General features: G+C 38.2%; 1 protein-coding gene across 3 annotated transcripts in view; it reads left to right on the top strand.

Annotated features, from left to right (window-relative positions):
• CP (ceruloplasmin) overlaps nucleotides 1-19,711 on the top strand; it is a 57,389-nt gene that overhangs the window by 705 nt on the left and 36,973 nt on the right. For all 3 annotated transcript variants that reach the window (XM_032852450.1, XM_032852451.1, XM_032852452.1), the window contains exons 2-8: nucleotides 7,131-7,378; nucleotides 8,978-9,190; nucleotides 9,932-10,105; nucleotides 11,916-12,170; nucleotides 13,200-13,371; nucleotides 16,458-16,597; nucleotides 18,796-18,948. In XM_032852450.1, the coding sequence (XP_032708341.1) occupies nucleotides 7,131-7,378; nucleotides 8,978-9,190; nucleotides 9,932-10,105; nucleotides 11,916-12,170; nucleotides 13,200-13,371; nucleotides 16,458-16,597; nucleotides 18,796-18,948 (1,355 nt within the window). The remainder of the gene's footprint in view (nucleotides 1-7,130; nucleotides 7,379-8,977; nucleotides 9,191-9,931; nucleotides 10,106-11,915; nucleotides 12,171-13,199; nucleotides 13,372-16,457; nucleotides 16,598-18,795; nucleotides 18,949-19,711) is intronic.

The following is a 19,711-nucleotide window of genomic DNA, read 5'->3' as shown; positions in this document are numbered from 1 at the left end:
CATACCACTTATTGATTACTAGTAGGTAAGAATAAAATGTCTTTTAATTCTTTAAAACTTCATTTATAGAAATCAAACACCGTTTTAACAAATATGGTATTACTGCGCTCAGTACTTGTTGGATGACTCCAGACAGTTAATTCAATTTGTCTCTCTCAGCCTCAGCCTGCTAATCTGTAAAATGGAGATAAAGAATACCTCGTAGGGTACTTTGAAGAGTGGCTGCATGTAAAGCTCTTAGTATAGTGCTTGGTCCATCACACAGGTACAAAACATGTGAGATATTTATAGTGACCCCCCCCCCAAAAAAAACTGTGTGACTTAAAGGTTTTCATGTTTTAGGTGAACCTTCTCCCCCTTATTTCAAGCAAAAGTCACCCTACAGAAATGCAAGAGTATCATTCTTGATGTTTTTATAATGGAAATTTATACTGAGGTCATCACTTTTAATAATGCTAATTAAATATTTATCACCATAACCAATGCTCACTACTTTTAAAAATGTATTCTAATGGTGACAAAGCACAAATGAACCCAATAACCATCAGCTCCTAAGATTATATCTTTAAAAATAGCTAAGCAAGTATACCAATTTTCATAATTGGTATATAATCAATTTCATTGATTCTGTTGACGGGTATATGCTATTCTCATTCATTTTATGCATGTTTGAAAATTTTCACAATAAAAGATAATGCATAGCTGATGATAATATTTAACCATTACGTTATTAATTTAGTAATGTACAGTAAGAAAAGTTTCTGACCTAAAAATAACCGATCGTAAACAAAACTAATACACCTTTCAATAATTTCTTTAAGTCTGGTTTTTAGGTCGTAGTTTCTTCTTAGGAATGTGACCTGATTTCATGACTCCACCAAACTATTTTGTATAGTGGCAGTATTTTCCCTGATTAAATACAATGTAAATTATATGCAGTTTCTATAGGGAACAAAACACATTAAAAAAAAAAAGTACTGCTATACACCATGCTCCCATCCACCATTCTTCTGCTTTTATTCATGATCAAAAATCAAATCAGCATAACTAGACATAAACTAAATGCAAAACATTGCCCCAAGCATGCTTCCATAAAGAAGTCTGTAATTCCAGAAGTGAGAGAAGAGAGAGGGAGTTTATTGAGAATGGTGGGGGAGGAGGGCTGGGGGACAGAGAATTCCTTTGGTTTTAAATACTCTTGTGTCTCCTCTGTGCTTAGGGAAGTTGCGCAACATAGGTTTGATAATCTGTGGCTTCAGCAACAGTCTAGAGTCATGGGAACTCTAAAGGGCACTGGTCATTCTGCCTGTGATCTTTTTTTAAAATAAATCTGAGCAGTGACTACTGAACAGAGCTTTAGCAATTTCACCAATACTATACTAAACTTTTTGTAAAGATGAGTTCAGGTAGCAATTTGTTTCTCCCTTCATTGTCTCTGATTACCAGCATGTCCAACAGTTTTTGTTCAGGCTGTTGGAACAAAATATCACAGACTGGGTAGCTTATTAACAACAGAAATCTATTTTTATAGAGGCTGAGAAGTTCAAAGTCAAGGTACCAACAAGAGCTCTCTTCCTGGTTCATAACCTTTTCATTGCGTCCTCACCTGGTGGAAGAAGCTAGGAATCTCTCTGGAACCTCTTTCATGAGGCACTAATCTCATTTATGAGCACTCCATTCTCATGACCTAGGCATATCACCAAAGGCCCCATCTCCTTATCCACCACATTGGAAGTGTCCCTAACCCTCCAGAACCTGTATGTATGATGAGCTATCACTCTCATGGTCTACATTATATTTGATGGTACAGTTGACTTTAAAATAAGGTGATGACCCAGCAAAGGAAACAGTAACAAAACTAAAAGGCAACCTATGGAATGGGGGAAGATATTTGCAAATGTCTTACCAGATAAAAGGCTAGTATCCAAAATCTGTAAGGGACTTATCAAACTCAACACCCAAAACCCAAAAAAATCCAATCAAGAAATGGGCAGAAGACATAAACAGACATTTCTTCAGAGAAGACATACAAATGGTCAAACAAACACATGAAAAAATACATCACTCATCATCTGGGAAACACAAATCCAAACCACAATGAGATACCACCTAATACTGGTCAGAATGGCTGAAATTAACAACTCAGGAAACAACAGAAGTTAGCAAGGATGGGGAGAAAAGGGAAGCCTCTTACACTGTTGGTGGGAATGCAAACTGCTACAGCCACTCTGGAAAACAGTATCGAGATTCCTCTAAAAGTTAAAAATAGAGCTACCTTATGAGCCAGCAATTGCACTACTAGATATTTATGCAAAGGATACAAACATAGTGATTCAGAGGGGGCACATGCACCCCAATGTTTATAGCAGCAATGTCCACAATAGCCAAACTATGGAAAGAGCCCAGATATCTATTGACAGATGAATGGAGAAACAGGTGGTATTGTATATAATGGAATACCACTGAGCCATCAAAAAGAATAAAGTCTTGCCTTTTCCAGTGTGGATGGAGCTAGAGGGTATTATGTTAAGTGAAATAAGTCAGTCAGAGAAAGACAATACCATACATACCATTTCATCATGTGGAATTTAAGAAACAAAACAGATGAACATAAGGGAAAGGAAGGAAAAATAAAGTTGAAAATAGAGAGAGAGGCAAGCCATCAGAGACTCTTAACTCTAGGAAACAAACTAAAGGTTGCTGGAGGGGCAGTGGGTATAGGGGTAACTGGGAGGTTAAGAAGGACACTTGATGTAATGAGCCCTGGGTATTGTATGCAAATGATAAATCACTAAATTCTATCCCTGAAAGTAATAATATAGTATATGTTAACTACATTGAATTTAAATAAATAAATAAATAAACAAGCAAATAAATAAATAAAATTAAATAAAAATAAAATAGGATAATGATCTGGGTACACCTAATCTGTACCAGAGAATTCCTAGTGAAAGAAGAAAGAGAAGAGATTTGAGGTGATTCAAGAAAATACTGCTGACTTGCATTTAGAAGAGGCCACTTGAGAAGGAGTAAGGTGGCTGTGAGGAGCTAGGTCAGGTCCTCAGCTTACATCCAGCCCGGTTACATCCAGCCTGGTTACATCCAGCCTGGTTACATCCAGCCCGGAAGTGGGGATGTCAATCCTACAACTGCAATGAACTGAATTCTGCCAATAATCTGACTGAGTTTGGAAGTGGATTTCTCCAGCACCTCCAGATGAGAAAGCACCTTGATGTCAGCTTTGTGATAACCTGAGCAGAGAAGTCAGTCACGCTGTACCAGACTTCCGACCCACGGAACTGTGATATAATCAGAGGGTGTTGTTTGAAGTTGCTATGTGATAATTTATTATTTGGCAATAGAAAACTAATGTTCTGTGTCTCAACTGATGAAGCCAAGAATCCAGAAACTTTTCCCATACATTACCCACATTTTAGTACTTATGCCTAAACATAAACCAAGACCATTCAAGTGTATCCTGAATTTATGGAAGGATGTAGCATTATAATCATCTTACTAAGGCAGTATAAAAAATTTTTTAAATTCCACTACCATTAAAAACTCACTTCTGAGTGTGAATCTACCAGAAATTGTGTTGGTTATAGGATTCTAGAAGCTGGGGGGGATAAAAAAGAAGGATGTGATTACTGACAGGGAGGTAGTATCTATTGTAATGAGTAAAAAAGAGCCTGTTAAAATTGTCAACAGGAAGAACTACAATTAATATGAATTATCTGGTTCAAAGATCAACTATAATGGATTCTTTTGACTGACTATCTGACTGGCAAACTTCCTGCAAGCTTCTAGTAACTGACCCTTGTCCCCAAGCTGTGCTCTTGAAATTAAATAGACATCTTCTAATGATCCTTTGATGTTCCTTTGGAGACAGAACATAATCAAATAGACCTCCCTCAGAATATCATATCATATGACATGAAATATTTCCCAATTTGGTTAAGTTAATTTTATTAAAAAAGAAAAGATGGGAAACATATTTCACATATTGCTGTGTATATAAAAGGAATTCCAAATGTCAAAAACCCTGAAAATGTTATAACTTCTGATCAATTAGTTCAAAAGCAGTTTTTGCCTCCCCCAAATCTCTGGGTACAAAGAGTGAATCCCAAGGCTTAGGCCATGCTCTTTCTGTATCAGGAGGTGATTAATACAGGGGAACTTCCATGCAACAAAGGCATTCCGACAAAACCCACTGCATTTTATTGGAATGGGATGTGACATGTTCTCACGTGTTTCAGAGTCACGCTCAGAAAATACAAGTACATAGTGTATTTGAGTGAAGCCCTAAGAATTTGAGGGCCTATGTAAAATGTGAATCAAGAGGGCATTTTAGAACACGGATTAGAATCTGAATCTAAATATCATCAGGACCCATCTCCTACCACTAGGAGACACTGGAAAAAGTTTACCCTCAGACCTGGACGGGTTTGTGTAAGACTGAGTGTGCCAGGGCCTGCTGGGGCGACCAGAGAGGAGCTCCATCTCTGCACTGTGAGCCGTGCTCTCGCTGTGTGCCTCACGGAAATCGTACTCGTGAACCTTCTCACAGCAGTCCCGACTAGATGAATCTGCTTTTAATCTCAGTAGCCTGCAGTGCCTCAGAATTTTGGTTGTTAAAACATCTGCTTATGAGGACTGCCCCGTTCATGCAAATGCTGCAGTGTTAGAGGAAGAATTCACCCCCTCTGTCCTGCTGTTTTCCCATGCATTTTGATGTTCTCGAAATCCCTCTGAGCCTTCCTGAATTCGTTTTTCTATTTTATTCTAATGAAATGGAAACTCAAACAATTAGAAAATGAAAACAATTAGGAGAAACACAGCAAAAGAGGTCACTTCTTTGTTTTCTAATGCCCAGCTTGGCCCCCTTCCCATCAAAAAGGGTTCATTTCTCAGTGAGCAATTTGAGAATCCCACAGTTCCCGCAATCTGGGAGATACGGCGTTGTCGTTATACGGTGACAAGGATGAGATACTCCTCGTCGTCAGAGTCCTCTGGTCAATCCAAGGCATGGTGCTCTGCTGTTTTCAGCACCTACTGCTGCTGCCCAAGCTCAGCCCCCAGAACCTCTGCCAAGCAGCTCCACTGACTCCCGTTCTCAGATGTACTCAGATGTCCTCATGCAACTATACCACTGGCCTGGCCACTACCATGGTAGGCTCCGGAAACAGAGCCTGCCACTGTTCTGTCTCGCCTTCCCAAGAAATCCCACTGCGTCTGGGATTGGGCAGCTCTCTTCCCCTTCACTTTGGAGTCTTCGACATTCAGGTTACCCATGGCCCAGTGCTGAATGCCTGCAACACAACACACCAGGGTGTTTCTTAGTAACTATGAATGCCTGAGTCCCTGCCCAGATGCGCACCATCAGAAACAATGGCGCTGGGGCTCAGGAGCTTGCCTTCCATCAAGGTCTTCAGTAGATCCCGAAGCACATTAAAACTTAAGAAATATTAGGCTGCGGGGCGCCTGTGGGTTAAAGCCTCTGCCTTCAGCTCAGGTCATGATTTCAGGGTCCTGGGATCGAGCCCCGCATGGGGTGCTGTGATCAGCAGGGAGCCTGCGTCCTCCTCTCTCTCTGCCTGCCTCTCTGCCTACTTGTGATCTCTGTCTGTCAAATAAATTAAAAAAAAAAAAAAGAAAAAGAAAAGAAATATTAGGCTGCAACCCTAGAATTTTTAACAACTAGGCCTTTAAACTCTGCAGCAACAGTAGTCCAGAGCTCCCAGACAATCCCTCCTCTTATCCTGAAGAAAAGAAGGAAACGTCTCTCTTACTCTCTCCGATGAGCTTACAGCTGTGGAAATAAGACGAAGTTTATTCTCCATCCAGACTTCCGGCTCCACGGGGGTTGAGTAGAAACCATAAGAATCAAAGGTCACTGTGGTGAATGTTGGCAAGACACACACACACACACACACACACACACACACACTCATAGGAAGAAACACAAACCTCAGATCATTAGCCTGAGTGTTAGCAGTTTTTATTCTCCTGGAGGAGATCTATTTGTGGCGCCCCGGTTTTAAGTGCGTACTCCTCAATGGGTAACACTCATCAATCTCCCTGAACGATCCCGAGCCTTCTGTTAAGGACAACATAAGCATCACTTTAAAGTTTGAATACCAAACTCACTTTCTTTTCCTTTCTTGTCTTTCTTTCTCCTCCTCTTCCTGCTCAGTTATAATTTAATTTGCTAATATTTTTAGAAGAGTTTTGAGCAACTATGAATCAGCCACTAAGCAGAATGTAAATATTCAGTGCTCACGTATTTTCAGTAGCAAGGGATTAAAAGAACATAAGGGTAATTTGAATCCAAAGGTAATTTTATTTTTTTTTATTTTATTTTTTTTAAGATTTTATTTATTTGTTTGACAGAGAGAGAGAGAGAGATCACAAGTAGGCAGAGAGGCAGGCAGAGAGAGGAGGAAGCAGGCTCACTGCTGAGCAGAGAGCCCGGTGCAGGGCTCGATCCCAGTACCCTGAGATCATGACCTGAGCTGAAGGCAGAGGCTTAACCCACTGAGCCACACAGGTGCCTCCAAAGGTAATTTTAAAACCCACACATATTGCATGCATCAATTCCAGTCTTGGTTTAGTGATGCTAAAAGAAATACAAATACATATAAAACTAATTTAGCGTCATAAATTTTATTTATATAGGAAAACAAAACATATGCACACACGAAAATCTCAAATATCCAGATTAACTGCTTATAAACTCATTTTTTTCTAGTAGCTGAAAGAGGTATACCGTGAGTAAACTCTTAACTGCTTTATCTTAATATTCACTTTAATTTTGTATTCTTTTTCATAACGCCTCTGGGTTTTAACATAAAAATCCTGTAGAAAAATACTCTGGTAAGATATACCATATTTTATGGTGCCTTCACACATGATTCTCTGCTACACACCTGAGGTGGGACGCCTCACAGTTAAAATAACAGGATGAGTACCCTCTCTCCTCTCCATTTTTTGGGAAGCATCCATACAACAATAGGCAAACATTTCATGTGATGTGGTTATTAATTTCTCTTTAATCACGTAAGATGTTATAATTATAACATTATCCCCTGAAATGATGGCTTCTGATAGAGTTGTCTTCTTTTCCTTTGCAGGGAGCATTCTGATGTCTATCTTCAAAATGGCCCAAATAGAATTGGAAGGATCTATAAGAAGGCTCTTTATCTTCAGTACACAGACAAAACCTTTACAACGGTTTTAGAAAAACCCATCTGGCTAGGGTTTTTAGGCCCTATTATCAAAGCTGAAACTGGAGATAATGTTTATGTACACTTAAAAAACTTTGCCTCTAGGCCCTACACTTTTCATCCTCACGGAATAACTTACCGTAAGGAACATGAGGGTAAGTTCAGCTCATACTCTAGCTGGAATTTCCTCTAGCTTCTCAGTAGGAGCACTTTTTTAACTTGTAAGATTATGGCTTCCCCTCCTGGATAAGACCTATCACTGTGTCATTTAGCTTTAAGCGATTTTATTAACAAGTATTTTGGTTCATCATAATAATGCTGTTTCCCTCGATTGCGCTTGCTTTTTCAAGTGTGAACGTAAGGGGACTTCTGGGCAGACTGATAGAATGAGTGAGTCAGTGAGAATGAGGACTTCCCTCCCAGCCAAAGAGAATGAGAGAACTAGGCAATGGGCATTAAGGCCTAGAAAAGGCAAACATCCTGAGGGAAGAAACAGGACTTGAAAGAGGGATTGTCTCACCTCTGAAGTTCCTACGTGTGAACATACTGTGGCCATTGTCCCATCCCAACCTAACTTGGGATAAACTCATTTTTAGTTCTTGATGATGGTAATGATGAGTGAAAGAGGTCGTGTTTTGTCGTGGATAAGAGCAAGGGCTCTGAAAGTAATAGACCAAGTTTCAAGTGCAGCCTTGACTTTTATTGGCTGAGTGATCTTAGGCAAGTTCTTAAATTCTTTTAAATTCTCTGTGCTTCAATGTCCTCATATATAAAATAGGGACAATAATAGTACATAGTAATTACTCAATGAACATCAGATATTATCATAAGTGAAAATGTGGAGGCCATGCTAACTGGAATTACAAGGATTAAGTCTAGAAATGAAGATAAAATTAGATTTTTTTAATTATTAATTTTTTAAAGAGATATTGCTTTAGAAGGTGATTGTTTTGACCATATATCTTTGTTTGTTCTTCTGAAACAAACAAATATGTTCTTAACATGGAGGTTGACTGCCATCTTATTTCTTTTTTTATGATTTAATGGTATATTAGGGCATTACTCATTTTTAAGTTATGGTAGTTATATTGTTTCTGTGAAAAGAGAAAAGAGCTCTTATCCTTTAGAGGTACATATTCAAGTATTTATGAGTGAAATTATATGATGCCTGGTATTTGCTTTAGAATAATTCGATGGTGATGGAGATAAGAGTAAGTGAGGGTATAGATGAAACAGGATTGGCCTTGAGTTATCATTGTTAAAGTTCAATTGACAGGTACATGGAAGTTTATTTTCTCAGCTTTTACATGTTTCTGGAAATTTCCAAAATTTAAGGTACAAAATTTTTAAAAATCTGTAGTTACTTCATGGCCAAAAATTAGATATCATATAAGATGTTCCAAATTATAATAGAGAGTAGCCATTTTGCTCATGCTTCCATACCATGACCCCAAAACAAAAGTGGTTCTTTAAATTGCAAACCAAAAGTCACTATTCTCTATTACTACTCCCTTAAGATTCAGTAAGTATAAAAAATAATAATGACCAAATTTTCTGTGAAGCTTCCAGACCCCTTAGTCATTAGCCTCTCACTCCTTCACTCCTCTGTGTCCAAACAGGATATCATTACATCCCCAAGAGGGCACATACTAGAAATTGTATAAATGTTTGCTGAAAAAATTAATGGAGCATCTATTCTCTCATTTAAGTTCAAATACATTCATGTTGTAACTTTATCACATATTGCTTCCCAGGGGCCATCTATCCTGACAACACAACAGATTTTCACAAAGCAGATGACAAAGTGTATCCAGGCGAGCAGTACACATACGTATTGGATGCCACCCAAGACCAGAGTCCTGGTGAGGAAGATAGCAATTGTGTGACCAGGATTTACCATTCCCACATTGATGCTCCAAAAGATATTGCCTCAGGACTCATCGGACCTTTAATAATCTGTAAAAAAGGTACATTTTTTCCATTGTTGATCACAATGTATGACCAAAAGGCAAGAGACAGGGCAGTTTGTTTTTTTAACTATAAGTCAACTTTTCTGTGTTATGATTGAGTAGGTAAGGTTGAGTGGGGGGTAAATCCAGAAAAAAAAGGAAAGAAACAGCAAGACAGGAAAAAAAGAAGGGATAAATGGAACAAGCATTCACACACATTGCTAAACAGTAAGAAACATGCTTTCCTGGAAGATATGTTTTGCTCTATGTAATTTCCAACAGTGGTGTTTAAGAGATGTATGACTTTACTGAAAGTGACCCCCTTAGCAGCACTCCGTGGTGATAGGTCTGTAGCGGTCTGTACTGTGTTGGTCAATACAGGATCACAGTATCTATTTCTAGCATCATGACAAAGATGACATAATTCAAGAGCTTGAAATCTAATTCTTACTGGGATAATGAGTTACCTGCAAAGACTTACTGTCTCAGCTTATGGGACCAGAACATATATACTTTAAATTCCATCCTTCACATCTGCCAAAGAGTATTGAATAATTATGTGGTCAGTGGATATTCAGATATATGAGGATCTCCAAGCCCTGGACACTGACCATAAAATTTCCTGGTGTTTTCATGTTTGTAAAACAGAAGTGACTAAGCCAGATTTGTGCTTTATATGAAAAATAAATCTTTAAAGCTATAAATCACCTGCTAAAAATACATGTTAAAGATTAACTTCTACTAAAATTTTCACTTCAGATTCTCTGGATAATGAAAAAGAAAAAAATATTGACCAAGAATTTGTGGTGATGTTTTCTGTGGTGGATGAAAATCTCAGCTGGTACCTAGATGACAACATTAAAACCTATTGCTCTGAACCAGAGAAAGTTGACAAAGATGATGAAGACTTCCAGGAGAGTAACAGGATGTATTGTAAGATTATAGAAGATGTGTTTAATTTTGGTCTTATTTTTCTTGATCTATTAGGTCTGCTAGGTTTATCCTTCACATGAATAAGTAGTGTGCTTCTTTATTTTTTTTTTTTTTTAAGATTTTTTACTTGTCAGAGAGAGAGAGAGAGAACACAAGCAGGGGAAGCAGCAGGCAGAGAGAGAAGCAGGCTGCCTATTGAGCAAGCAGCCTGATGCGGGCCTTGATCCCAAGACCCTAGGATCATGACCTGATATGAAGAGAGATGCTTAACAAAGTGAGCCACCCAGACATCACTAAGTAGTGTGTTTCTAGTATGGCCCTGATAAGAAGGCATATTAAATGTGCAACTCCATATTCAGCTAAACAGATCAAATCAAAACTCTGTGCCTAGTAAAACTGGATACACCAAATTATTCCCAAACTAATAAGTAGAAAACATCATCAATTATGGTTTAATGTATATGCATGTTATATTTATTTATATATTTGTTTAACCTCCAAGCTCATCCCAAAAGTTATTTGAGGCAGCCTAAAATTATTAAACTAAATGCTTAAAATTATACTTATAAAGCATTGAACTCTATTTAGGAAAATAGTTCAAACCACTACTTCTACAAGGTATTGCTTTTACTCATACATTTTTCATCTGCATCATTTTTTTTCTAACTTTTAATTCACTTTATTTCTTCTAGAAATGCTTTGTTTACTGCCTAGGCTTCTCCTTAGTTCTTAATTGTGCCCCCAGACACAAAATAATGAGCTTAGTAAAGTTTTCTATCACTCAGAATTTGCATTAAAAAAATCACTTCTCTTAACATCAGATTTTGTTCGTGTTTAGCTTCTTCAAAATAATCTTTACTTAAATCGATAATACAAAAAATAACTACCAAAGCAGAAAAATAACTGACTAACGAAGTATAGAATTTTTTTCACCAACTTTTGCTTATTTCTGGCTAGAAGGCCCTCTTTCTATATTTCAATCCTGCCTCTGTTCTGCACTAATCAAAAATAGATGTTAGAAAAAGATACTCAAACATCTAGTCTGGGTCAGTCTGGTTGTACCTCTGTTGTATAATTCATGGTGCTACTGAGAACCAATTTTCACCTTACTTCTAGGACCACCGAGTTTGAATAGTGATCCTAAATTTCTTCAAAAGGCTTTACATCACCCTGCCTTTGGACTTTTAGGGCTTTATGGCTCTGGTATTGGTCCCTACAATCCTTCTCCTGCATTTCTTCTTTCCTCCTCCACATCTCTTCTAATTTTTTCTGCCAATCTTTTAAAAAAAGAAAAGAAAAGAAAAAAGCTTTCCCCGTGTTATTACACAAGTAATTCATATTCACTGTAGAAAATTGGCAGAGTTCTGATAAGCAGAAAGAAAACATTAAAGTCATTCATATTACCCCTATCAACATGATACATGATTGATTACTAAATAAGCTTCAGTCTTTTTAAAAATTTATGTGTAGACATTTTGTATGTATGTATGAATATAAGCACATATTTATATTTATAAATACACATACTAATGAGGATAGCTCCTAACGGAGAAAGAAAACAAGTTTCATCTTCAGTGTTGTGTTCATCTGCTAATGCTGTGTTGACAAAATTCTTGAGGCTGAATTCAGGTCTAAAATAAGAGCGCTGTGATTGATTAGTGATGTCTGATGTGGGTACAGGAGGGAGGAATAGCAGCAAGATATATGTCATGTATTTTCCATCCCAAATTCATTCTGTTTCTATAGAGATGACTATTACTGTCCCAGGCACCAATGTCTGTGAGTCACAGTCTCTGTTCTTGGCTTACAGCTATGAATGGATACGTTTTTGGAAGTCTCCCGGGACTCTCCATGTGTGCAGAGGACAGAGTCAGATGGTACCTTTTTGGTATGGGTAATGAAGTGGATGTGCATGCAGCCTTCTTCCACGGCCAGGTGTTGACTAATAAGAACTACCGAATTGATACAGTCAATCTCTTTCCTGCTACCCTCTTCGAAGCTTTCATGGTGGCCCAGAATCCTGGAGAATGGATGCTTAGCTGTCAGAATCTTAACCACCTGAAAGGTAAGGCATCTTTACCCAAAATGAGCTGTCAGCTGAAATAGCATCATGTCTTAGTTACATCACTAATGAGGTAATGATGGGGAATCAGGAATAATCTGAACCTTGAACTGGCAACGTAATTTCATTCCCATGACAGTATGCATCATAATGTAATAAAAAGGACTGAAAGACTGGAATTTTATAAAGTAATGAAATGTGAAAGCATACTAATTTGGGGGAAATAACAACTGTCTCTGATTGTGTATTCCTGTCCTAAAAGTATAATTCTCTATATAACTTCTCAGCTTTGTAAAATACACATTATCGTAAACGCCAGAAGATTTGCACGTGGTGCTGAAAGATAGCTTTTTTTTTTCTTGGTTCTATCAAATATAACCAACTTTGTTCTTTGAGTCCAGCTGTTCCTTGGTTTAACTAGCTAAATTCCTCCTCTATCTCTTCAATATAAGAACATTCTTAGTTCTTAAAAAAAATACTAGTTTGTAATATTGATCTACTGAAGAAATTAACTTTAATCTGGGTCTTTTTGGTATGTTAACTCTGACCTTCAGACATAACCTCACCTATTAAATATGACCTTGGCCTCAGAAGACCCAACACACTGGGTGCATAATCATTTTGATTTTGTCTGAGAACAATAATCATATATGCTCGTTCTATACCTCCTCCTTCACTCCTCTTTGGCCCTTAAAATATGAAGCGAGGCCAAACCTCTCTTCGTTAATTATCTATTAATGTGTCCCTTTTTTCTCACCAAAAGACCTCCCAAGTGAAACCACAAAGATTGGTACCATATTTTTTTAAATACTAGTGTTTAATATCTCTCTTCTGTGCCATACAGAGAAGTTTTACTGCTTGAATTTTCCACCAGTAATTTAGTTACCGCAGTTTACTCTAATTTTTAGTATTGTTTCTAGCTGTCTATTTCTTCAATTCCCATCTGTTATTTCACCGGCAGTGTTTACAAGGCAATAGGAGGGAAAAACCATTGGCTCCATTAACCAATGTCTCCTTCCATGTGGCTTTCAGCTGGTCTCCAGGCCTTTTTCCAGGTACAAGACTGTAACAAGCCTTCATCAGAGGACAATATTCATGGGAAACATGTTAGACATTACTACATTGCTGCTGAGGAAATTGTCTGGAACTATGCACCTTCTGGAATAGACATCTTCACCAAAGAAAACTTAACAGCCCCTGGAAGGTAATCAGGAAAAAGACTATTATTTCAAAATAGGACTTGAAAGAAAGAAAGAAAGAAAGAAAGAAAGAAAGAAAGAAAGAAAGAAAGAAAGAAAGAAAGAGAGAAAGAAAGAAAGAGAGAAAAAAAGAAAGAGAGAAAGAGAAAGAAAGATCCACAAAAGATGGAATCAGGAATTAACATTATAATTGGTACCTGAAACTGAGTAACTACACTGCTAAATATTTATTAAAGTGTTTGATATGAGTCTCCCTTTAGAAATATGACTTTTGAGTTCATGAAAGAAAACGATTTTAAAAATTATCAGATGCTTAACAAATTCCTCAGAAAATACTGAGTATAATTAGACTGATCAATGCATTAGCTTTCCTTTCATGAAAATACAGTGCTATACTTTGGCTAATTGAAGTCAAATAAAAATTAATTAATTAGCTAATTAATTATTATTTTTTTTAAATAAGAGAAAATACAGAGTTGTGCAATCCGGCAGTATTAAGTATGTTCACAGAATTGTACCATCATCCACACTATCCATTTCTAGAACTTTGCCATCATTCCGAATAGAAAGACTGTATCCATTAAATAATAGCTTTCCAATCCCTGATAACTTCCACTTCCTATCTCTGTGAATTTGCCTATTCTGGGCACTTAATACAAGTGGGATAATGGAGTATTTGCCCTTTTTTGTCTGGTTTATTTCACTTAGCATAATGTTTTCATGGTTCATCCATGTCGTAGCCTTTGTTCTTCTTCAAGGCTCAGTAATATTCCATTGTACACATGTATCACATTTTATTTATCCATCTGTCTGTTGATGAAAATTTGGGTTGTTTCCATTTTTGGCTATTGTGAATAATGCAACTATGAACATGGAAGGATGAGCATTGCTTACATCTCTGCTTTCAATTCTTTTGTGTACATCCCAGGAATGGAATTGCTCAATCATATGACAATTGCATTTTTAATTTTTTGAGGAACAGCCATATTGCTTTCTACAGTGGCTGTACCAGTTTACATTCCCCCCAGTAATGTACAAGAGCTCCAATTTCTCCACTTCCTTGCCAATATTTATTTCACATTTTTTTTATAATAGGCATCTTATTGGGTGTGAAGTTGTATCTTATTGTGGTTTTGACTTGTATTTTACTGATGATTAGTAAAGTTGAACATCTTTTCATGTTCTTGTTGGTCATTCAGAGAAACATCTGTTTAAGTCCTCAAGTCCCATTGTTGAATTGGGTTGTTTGTTTTTGTTCTTGTTGGTAGTGGTTGTTAAAGCCTATTACTTCCTTACATATTTTGGATATTAACCTCTTACCAGATATATTGTTTGCAAATATTTTCTCCCATTCTATAGGTTTTCTTTTCACTCTCTTGACAGTATCCTTAGATTCACAGAAACTACTGTCTATGTCTAATGACTTCCACAGCCTCCGTTCTTCCCTGCTTAGACTTCCTTTCCTACTATCCATTCTCTATAAAGCACCCAAAGTAAGCTTTCCAAAATGTTGATGAGATTATGCCACACCCCTGCTTCAAGTCCCTGCTCAAACATCACCTCCTAAGGGGAGCTTTATTTGCCCCCCAGCTCCTTGGAAAGGTTAAGTAGCTTACTCAATGACACACGCCATGTCCGTGGCCAGGCCTGCCTCCACCCAGGTCTGTGATTCCTGAAGCAGATGTTTAGGTTCCAGTCTACACTGACATCCACCTGCAATGACTCCAAAGCTGCATCTTGTAAATTGTAGATTTGCATTTAAAATTGTTTAAAAGACACCCCACTTGGATGAGGTCCTTTCAAATCAGTATGTCCAATCTGAACCTATTGTCTTCCCCGTATGTCTGAGCTTCCTTCTCTGTGTGAATAGTATCAATCACTGCATCCCTCAGTCAAGCCTGAAACCTGAGCACCATCCCTGACTCCCCACGTCACCACTCCTTCCTTCTCTCTTCATTATGTACTGCCTCGGTGTATCCTAAATGTCTCCAACAGTTGTCTACTTTTCCCCCACCTGAGGGATTCTCTTAAAATACTACTCCTGGATGCTGACATCTTTCAGAGCTTTCCCACTGCTCTGGGATGGAGTACTGAAACTTTAACTGGGTCCTGCTACCCACTCCTTATCTCTCCACGTCTCACTTTCTCTCATCGGCCTCTTTCTCTCTCTTTTGCCCTGCCCTGTACACCATGCTCCGGTCATATTTCATAAAACATGCCGCATTCACTCTTTCCTCTGAACCTTCCACAGTGTGTTGCTTCTTTGTAAACACCCACCCCATTCTCCCCACCACATATATTTCATCTTTCTAACTTGACTCTCTCTCTTCTAGATCATTTTGAAAAATCACTTTCTTTGGAAAGTTTTTGGGGCCTCTTCCCAACACTTCCCTTAAGCCCAGGAGAATGTTCCATAACACCTTGTGCTTATTGCATGTTATTATGTTGATTGGTTCATAGTCTGTCTTCTCTGATCCGTATAAAGTCCCTGTGGACAGGGGTGGGTCCAGCTTGCTTTTGGTTATACCATCAGCACATAACAAGTTTCCTGGCAAAAAGCAGGTGTCTAATACATTCATCAAATGGGAGAAGAGAGATATGGGTTGACTCTGGCAAGTCAGATGCCTTTCTGAAATTTAATTTCTTCATTTGTAAGAATGAAGGGGAGAATAATGCCAACTTTGTTGCAATATCGTGTGAGTTTCAGATAATAAATGAAAGCTCCTAAGTACCTGGCTTGTGCTAATATGCAATGAACAGTAGATACTGAATTTTAAACATTTTGTAACTTGTTCTAAAGATTCCATTATAGAACAGTTAATGACTATTAGGAGTTGATGTGGGTCATCCTAAAATTTTCCACATCACTTGAAAAAATTGAAAACTCTACACCATGATACCCCACTCATTAATTGAACAGCCTTCTACGAGGTGCCTAGTACCAGCCGCTTCTGTCTGAATATTTAGCAAATCATAAATAAGCATTGCCTCTGAGCACTGTTCATAATTTTGCTTTGCAATTTCTCCTATGTGAATGCCTGCTTTTTGTTCTGCTCTCAACTCCAGTGTTAAACCCTTTTTTTTCTGGCAGTGCTTCAGAGGTATTTTTTGAACAGGGCACTACAAGAATTGGAGGATCTTATAAAAAGCTGGTTTATCGTGAGTACACAGATGCCTCCTTCACAAATCGAAAGAAGAGAGGCCCTGAAGAGGAACATCTTGGCATCCTGGGTGAGTCGATGCAGAGTATCTGTGACTGTCGTACTCTTGTCCTGGACTACCTACCCAATCTCAGAAAGAACAGAAACTTCAGGACCTACAGTGTGATTTCTACATAAAAACTAAGGATGTGGACGGTCATTCAATAATTAAAGGATAGCAGCTAATTACTTTTCCAATGTAAATTACCAATAGTAAATCTTCATCATTAAAAGCTCTGTTGACTTCAAATGATGATTTTTTTTTTTTTTCCTTCAAGAGGTAAGGAGAGGGGCACCTGGGTGGCTCAGTTGATTAGTCTTCAGCTCAGGTCATGATCCCAGGGTCATGGGATTGAGTCCCGCCTTGGGCTCTCTGCTCAGTGGGGTGTCTGCTTCTCCCTTTCCTCCCCACTCATGCTCTCTGTTGCTATTTTTCTCTCAAATAAGTATATAAAGTCTTTTTAAAAAAGGTAAGGAGAAATGTGTGTTTTTGACTTGGTTTAAATTGACAACAACAAAAATAAAATAAATTAACAAAGCCATTAGCCTCATTCTTAACTGAAAGTACATTTCTCTAGAATTAAAGTCCAGGCTACTAATGAGAAAGGTAGAGTCTATCTTAGAACCTTGTGCACAACCCAGAGACCTGCTCTTGCTCAAACCTTCAGACAGAATATAGTGGGTGAGCACACAGAGTCTGAATTCAGACTGTCCTCATGCCTCGCCTATGAGCTGTGTGACCTCTGAAAGTACTGTTTGCTCTACCTGCTCTCTTTGTGTAAAATGGGAATGATGAAGTTCTAGAACCTAGGTGAGGTTCGGTGGGCTGAGGTCCGGAGCCAATGACCAAGAAAGAATTCTTGAGACATCTTTGGTGCAAAATGGTGGCTTATTAAAGCACGGAGACAGGACTCATGGGCAGGAAGAGCTGCTGCCCCGGGTTGTGAGGGATGGCAGGTTATGTACCCTGCGGATGGGGGGAAGGGGAGGGGAAGGGAGGCTTCAATGGAACTTTCATATGCTAAAGAGAGCCTACAAGGTGCCAGGATATCGGAGGCCTACCAGAGGCCTTGCCCTTGCAGTTTGATCAATGTTGTCTTTAGGCCAGCCATTAACATCAAGATAGTTGGGAGATTCTTGGTGGGATGTCACAATCCTGCTATCAATCATCTTTGTTAGTGAGATTTAGGACATTTGTAAGCCAAGGGAGACTCCTGTCTTGCAGGAATGTGATCTCTGCAAGTTAACTATTTGTTTATCATTTATGGCAGTCAGGGGTGCCTGAGGAATGCTACACAGAGGAGGGGGAGCGGATGGAGAGGGGGTGCAAGGTGCCAGCTTTTGCTTTGTCTTCAGTCAGCCTCCTGCTCCCTCATCAGGAACAATAATAACAATAACTGTCCTGGGCCACCTTTGTGGTTCAGGCAGTTAAGCGTCTGACTCTTGGTTTCAGCTCAGGTCATGATCTCAGGGTCCTGGGATTGAGCCCCGCATCCACCTCTGCACTCAGCGGGGAATCAGCTTCTCTTTCTTGCTCCCTCTGCTCCCCGGTAGGCATTCGCACTCTATCTCTCAAATAAATAAATAAATCTTTAAAAAATTAACAATAACAGTGCTTATCTCATAAAGATGCTGTAAGGGTTAAATGAGTTAATGCACATTAACACTCAGAAAAGCACATGAGAAGCTGTCAATAAATACTATTTTATGTATTACATAAAATATCTACTATATATGTTTTTATTCTATATTTGGTAACAATATTAATTTTAGTGAAATAAAATCCATAAAAATGTTACTCTTCACATCCTAGACAATTTAACTTACCCTCTTTGGGTGGTCAAGGTTTAACTAGCAGTCCCCTGACTCTTGGGACAAATATCACACATCTGGCCAGCAGAAGGCTAGGATGAGGAGTATAGACACCTAATAATTTCTTGTCGATGTATAAAGCTGGTGAACCAACTTGGATAAAAATTATAACAAATTTCCTTAACCTGAAGATAAATCAGAAAGCCCCTATTATCTCTTTCTAGCCTCACCATGTCACATTGATAATAGACTTTAAAACAAAACAAAATAAAACAAAAAAGCAGGTGTTCCATTTGCCAGAAATAACATGTTGCTGCCAGCAGTTTCTGCCAGAGGACAAGCCAAAGTAAACAACTGTCTTAAGTATTCTGTTTGTTATATACCATGGAAGACTAATAATGCTCTCTTTGTCCCTAGGTCCTGTCATTTGGGCAGAGGTGGGAGATACCATCAGAGTCACTTTCCATAACAAAGGAGCATATCCCCTCAGTATTGAGCCAGTTGGGGTGAGGGTCAGTAAGAACAACGAAGGCACATACTATACTTCACTTCACAACTCCCTGAGTGAAAGTGAGTACAACATTCTGTAACCAAACTACATTTAACAACCTGCTGTGCTGGTCCACCAGGGAAAACTGCCCAGCAAAAACTGAAGGAAGAAGCTTCCAAGGAAGCTGCTCATATATCATTCTTAGGCATCATGCCAGGAAGCAAGTTAACCTCTTCTCCTTCCATTTCTAACTGGTATATGGAATTTTGTCCTGCCTTAATTGGATGATTTTTGACAACGCTGGTAGGAACTTATTGGGATTATATCAATTATACATTTCTGGGGTACTGTTTGGGTGATTTTTAGATTTGAAAAATGTTCTTGCAATTGTAAGATTAGATGCTCATTCGAATATTTGAAAAATAGAAAAAGTACAGCCAAAAATATTATCTATAGTTCTATGGATAACCACTATGATACTCTTATATAACCCTCCACTTTTTTCATCTGTGTACATATAATATGTATTTGAATGTAGTTGAGATCATAGTATATAAATACTTGTCATTGTATTTTTATACTGAGTTTGTTTCCTTAGCATTATAAGCATTTTAATATAACTTTAATAATACAAACATTCCATTTTATGCACGCATTTGGGTATTTCTATATATCAGGCTGACAAATGAAGGCGAGTGCTTTTGCCACCTCTTGCAGTGTGACTGTGGGCAAGTTATTCAGTCTTTCTGGCCTCAGTTTCCCCAGGTATAAAATTAGGATATTTGAACAGGATCATATGCAGTTACCTTTTATTTCTGAAGTTATTTTTTAATTCAGTTTTGT

Source organism: Lontra canadensis, unplaced genomic scaffold (assembly GCF_010015895.1).
Source record: "Lontra canadensis isolate GAN:19392208 unplaced genomic scaffold, GSC_riverotter_1.0 scaffold6, whole genome shotgun sequence".
Taxonomy (NCBI): Eukaryota; Metazoa; Chordata; class Mammalia; order Carnivora; family Mustelidae; genus Lontra; species Lontra canadensis.
Note: the sequence above shows the minus strand (reverse complement) of the source record. Positions and strands in the feature narration are given on the sequence as shown.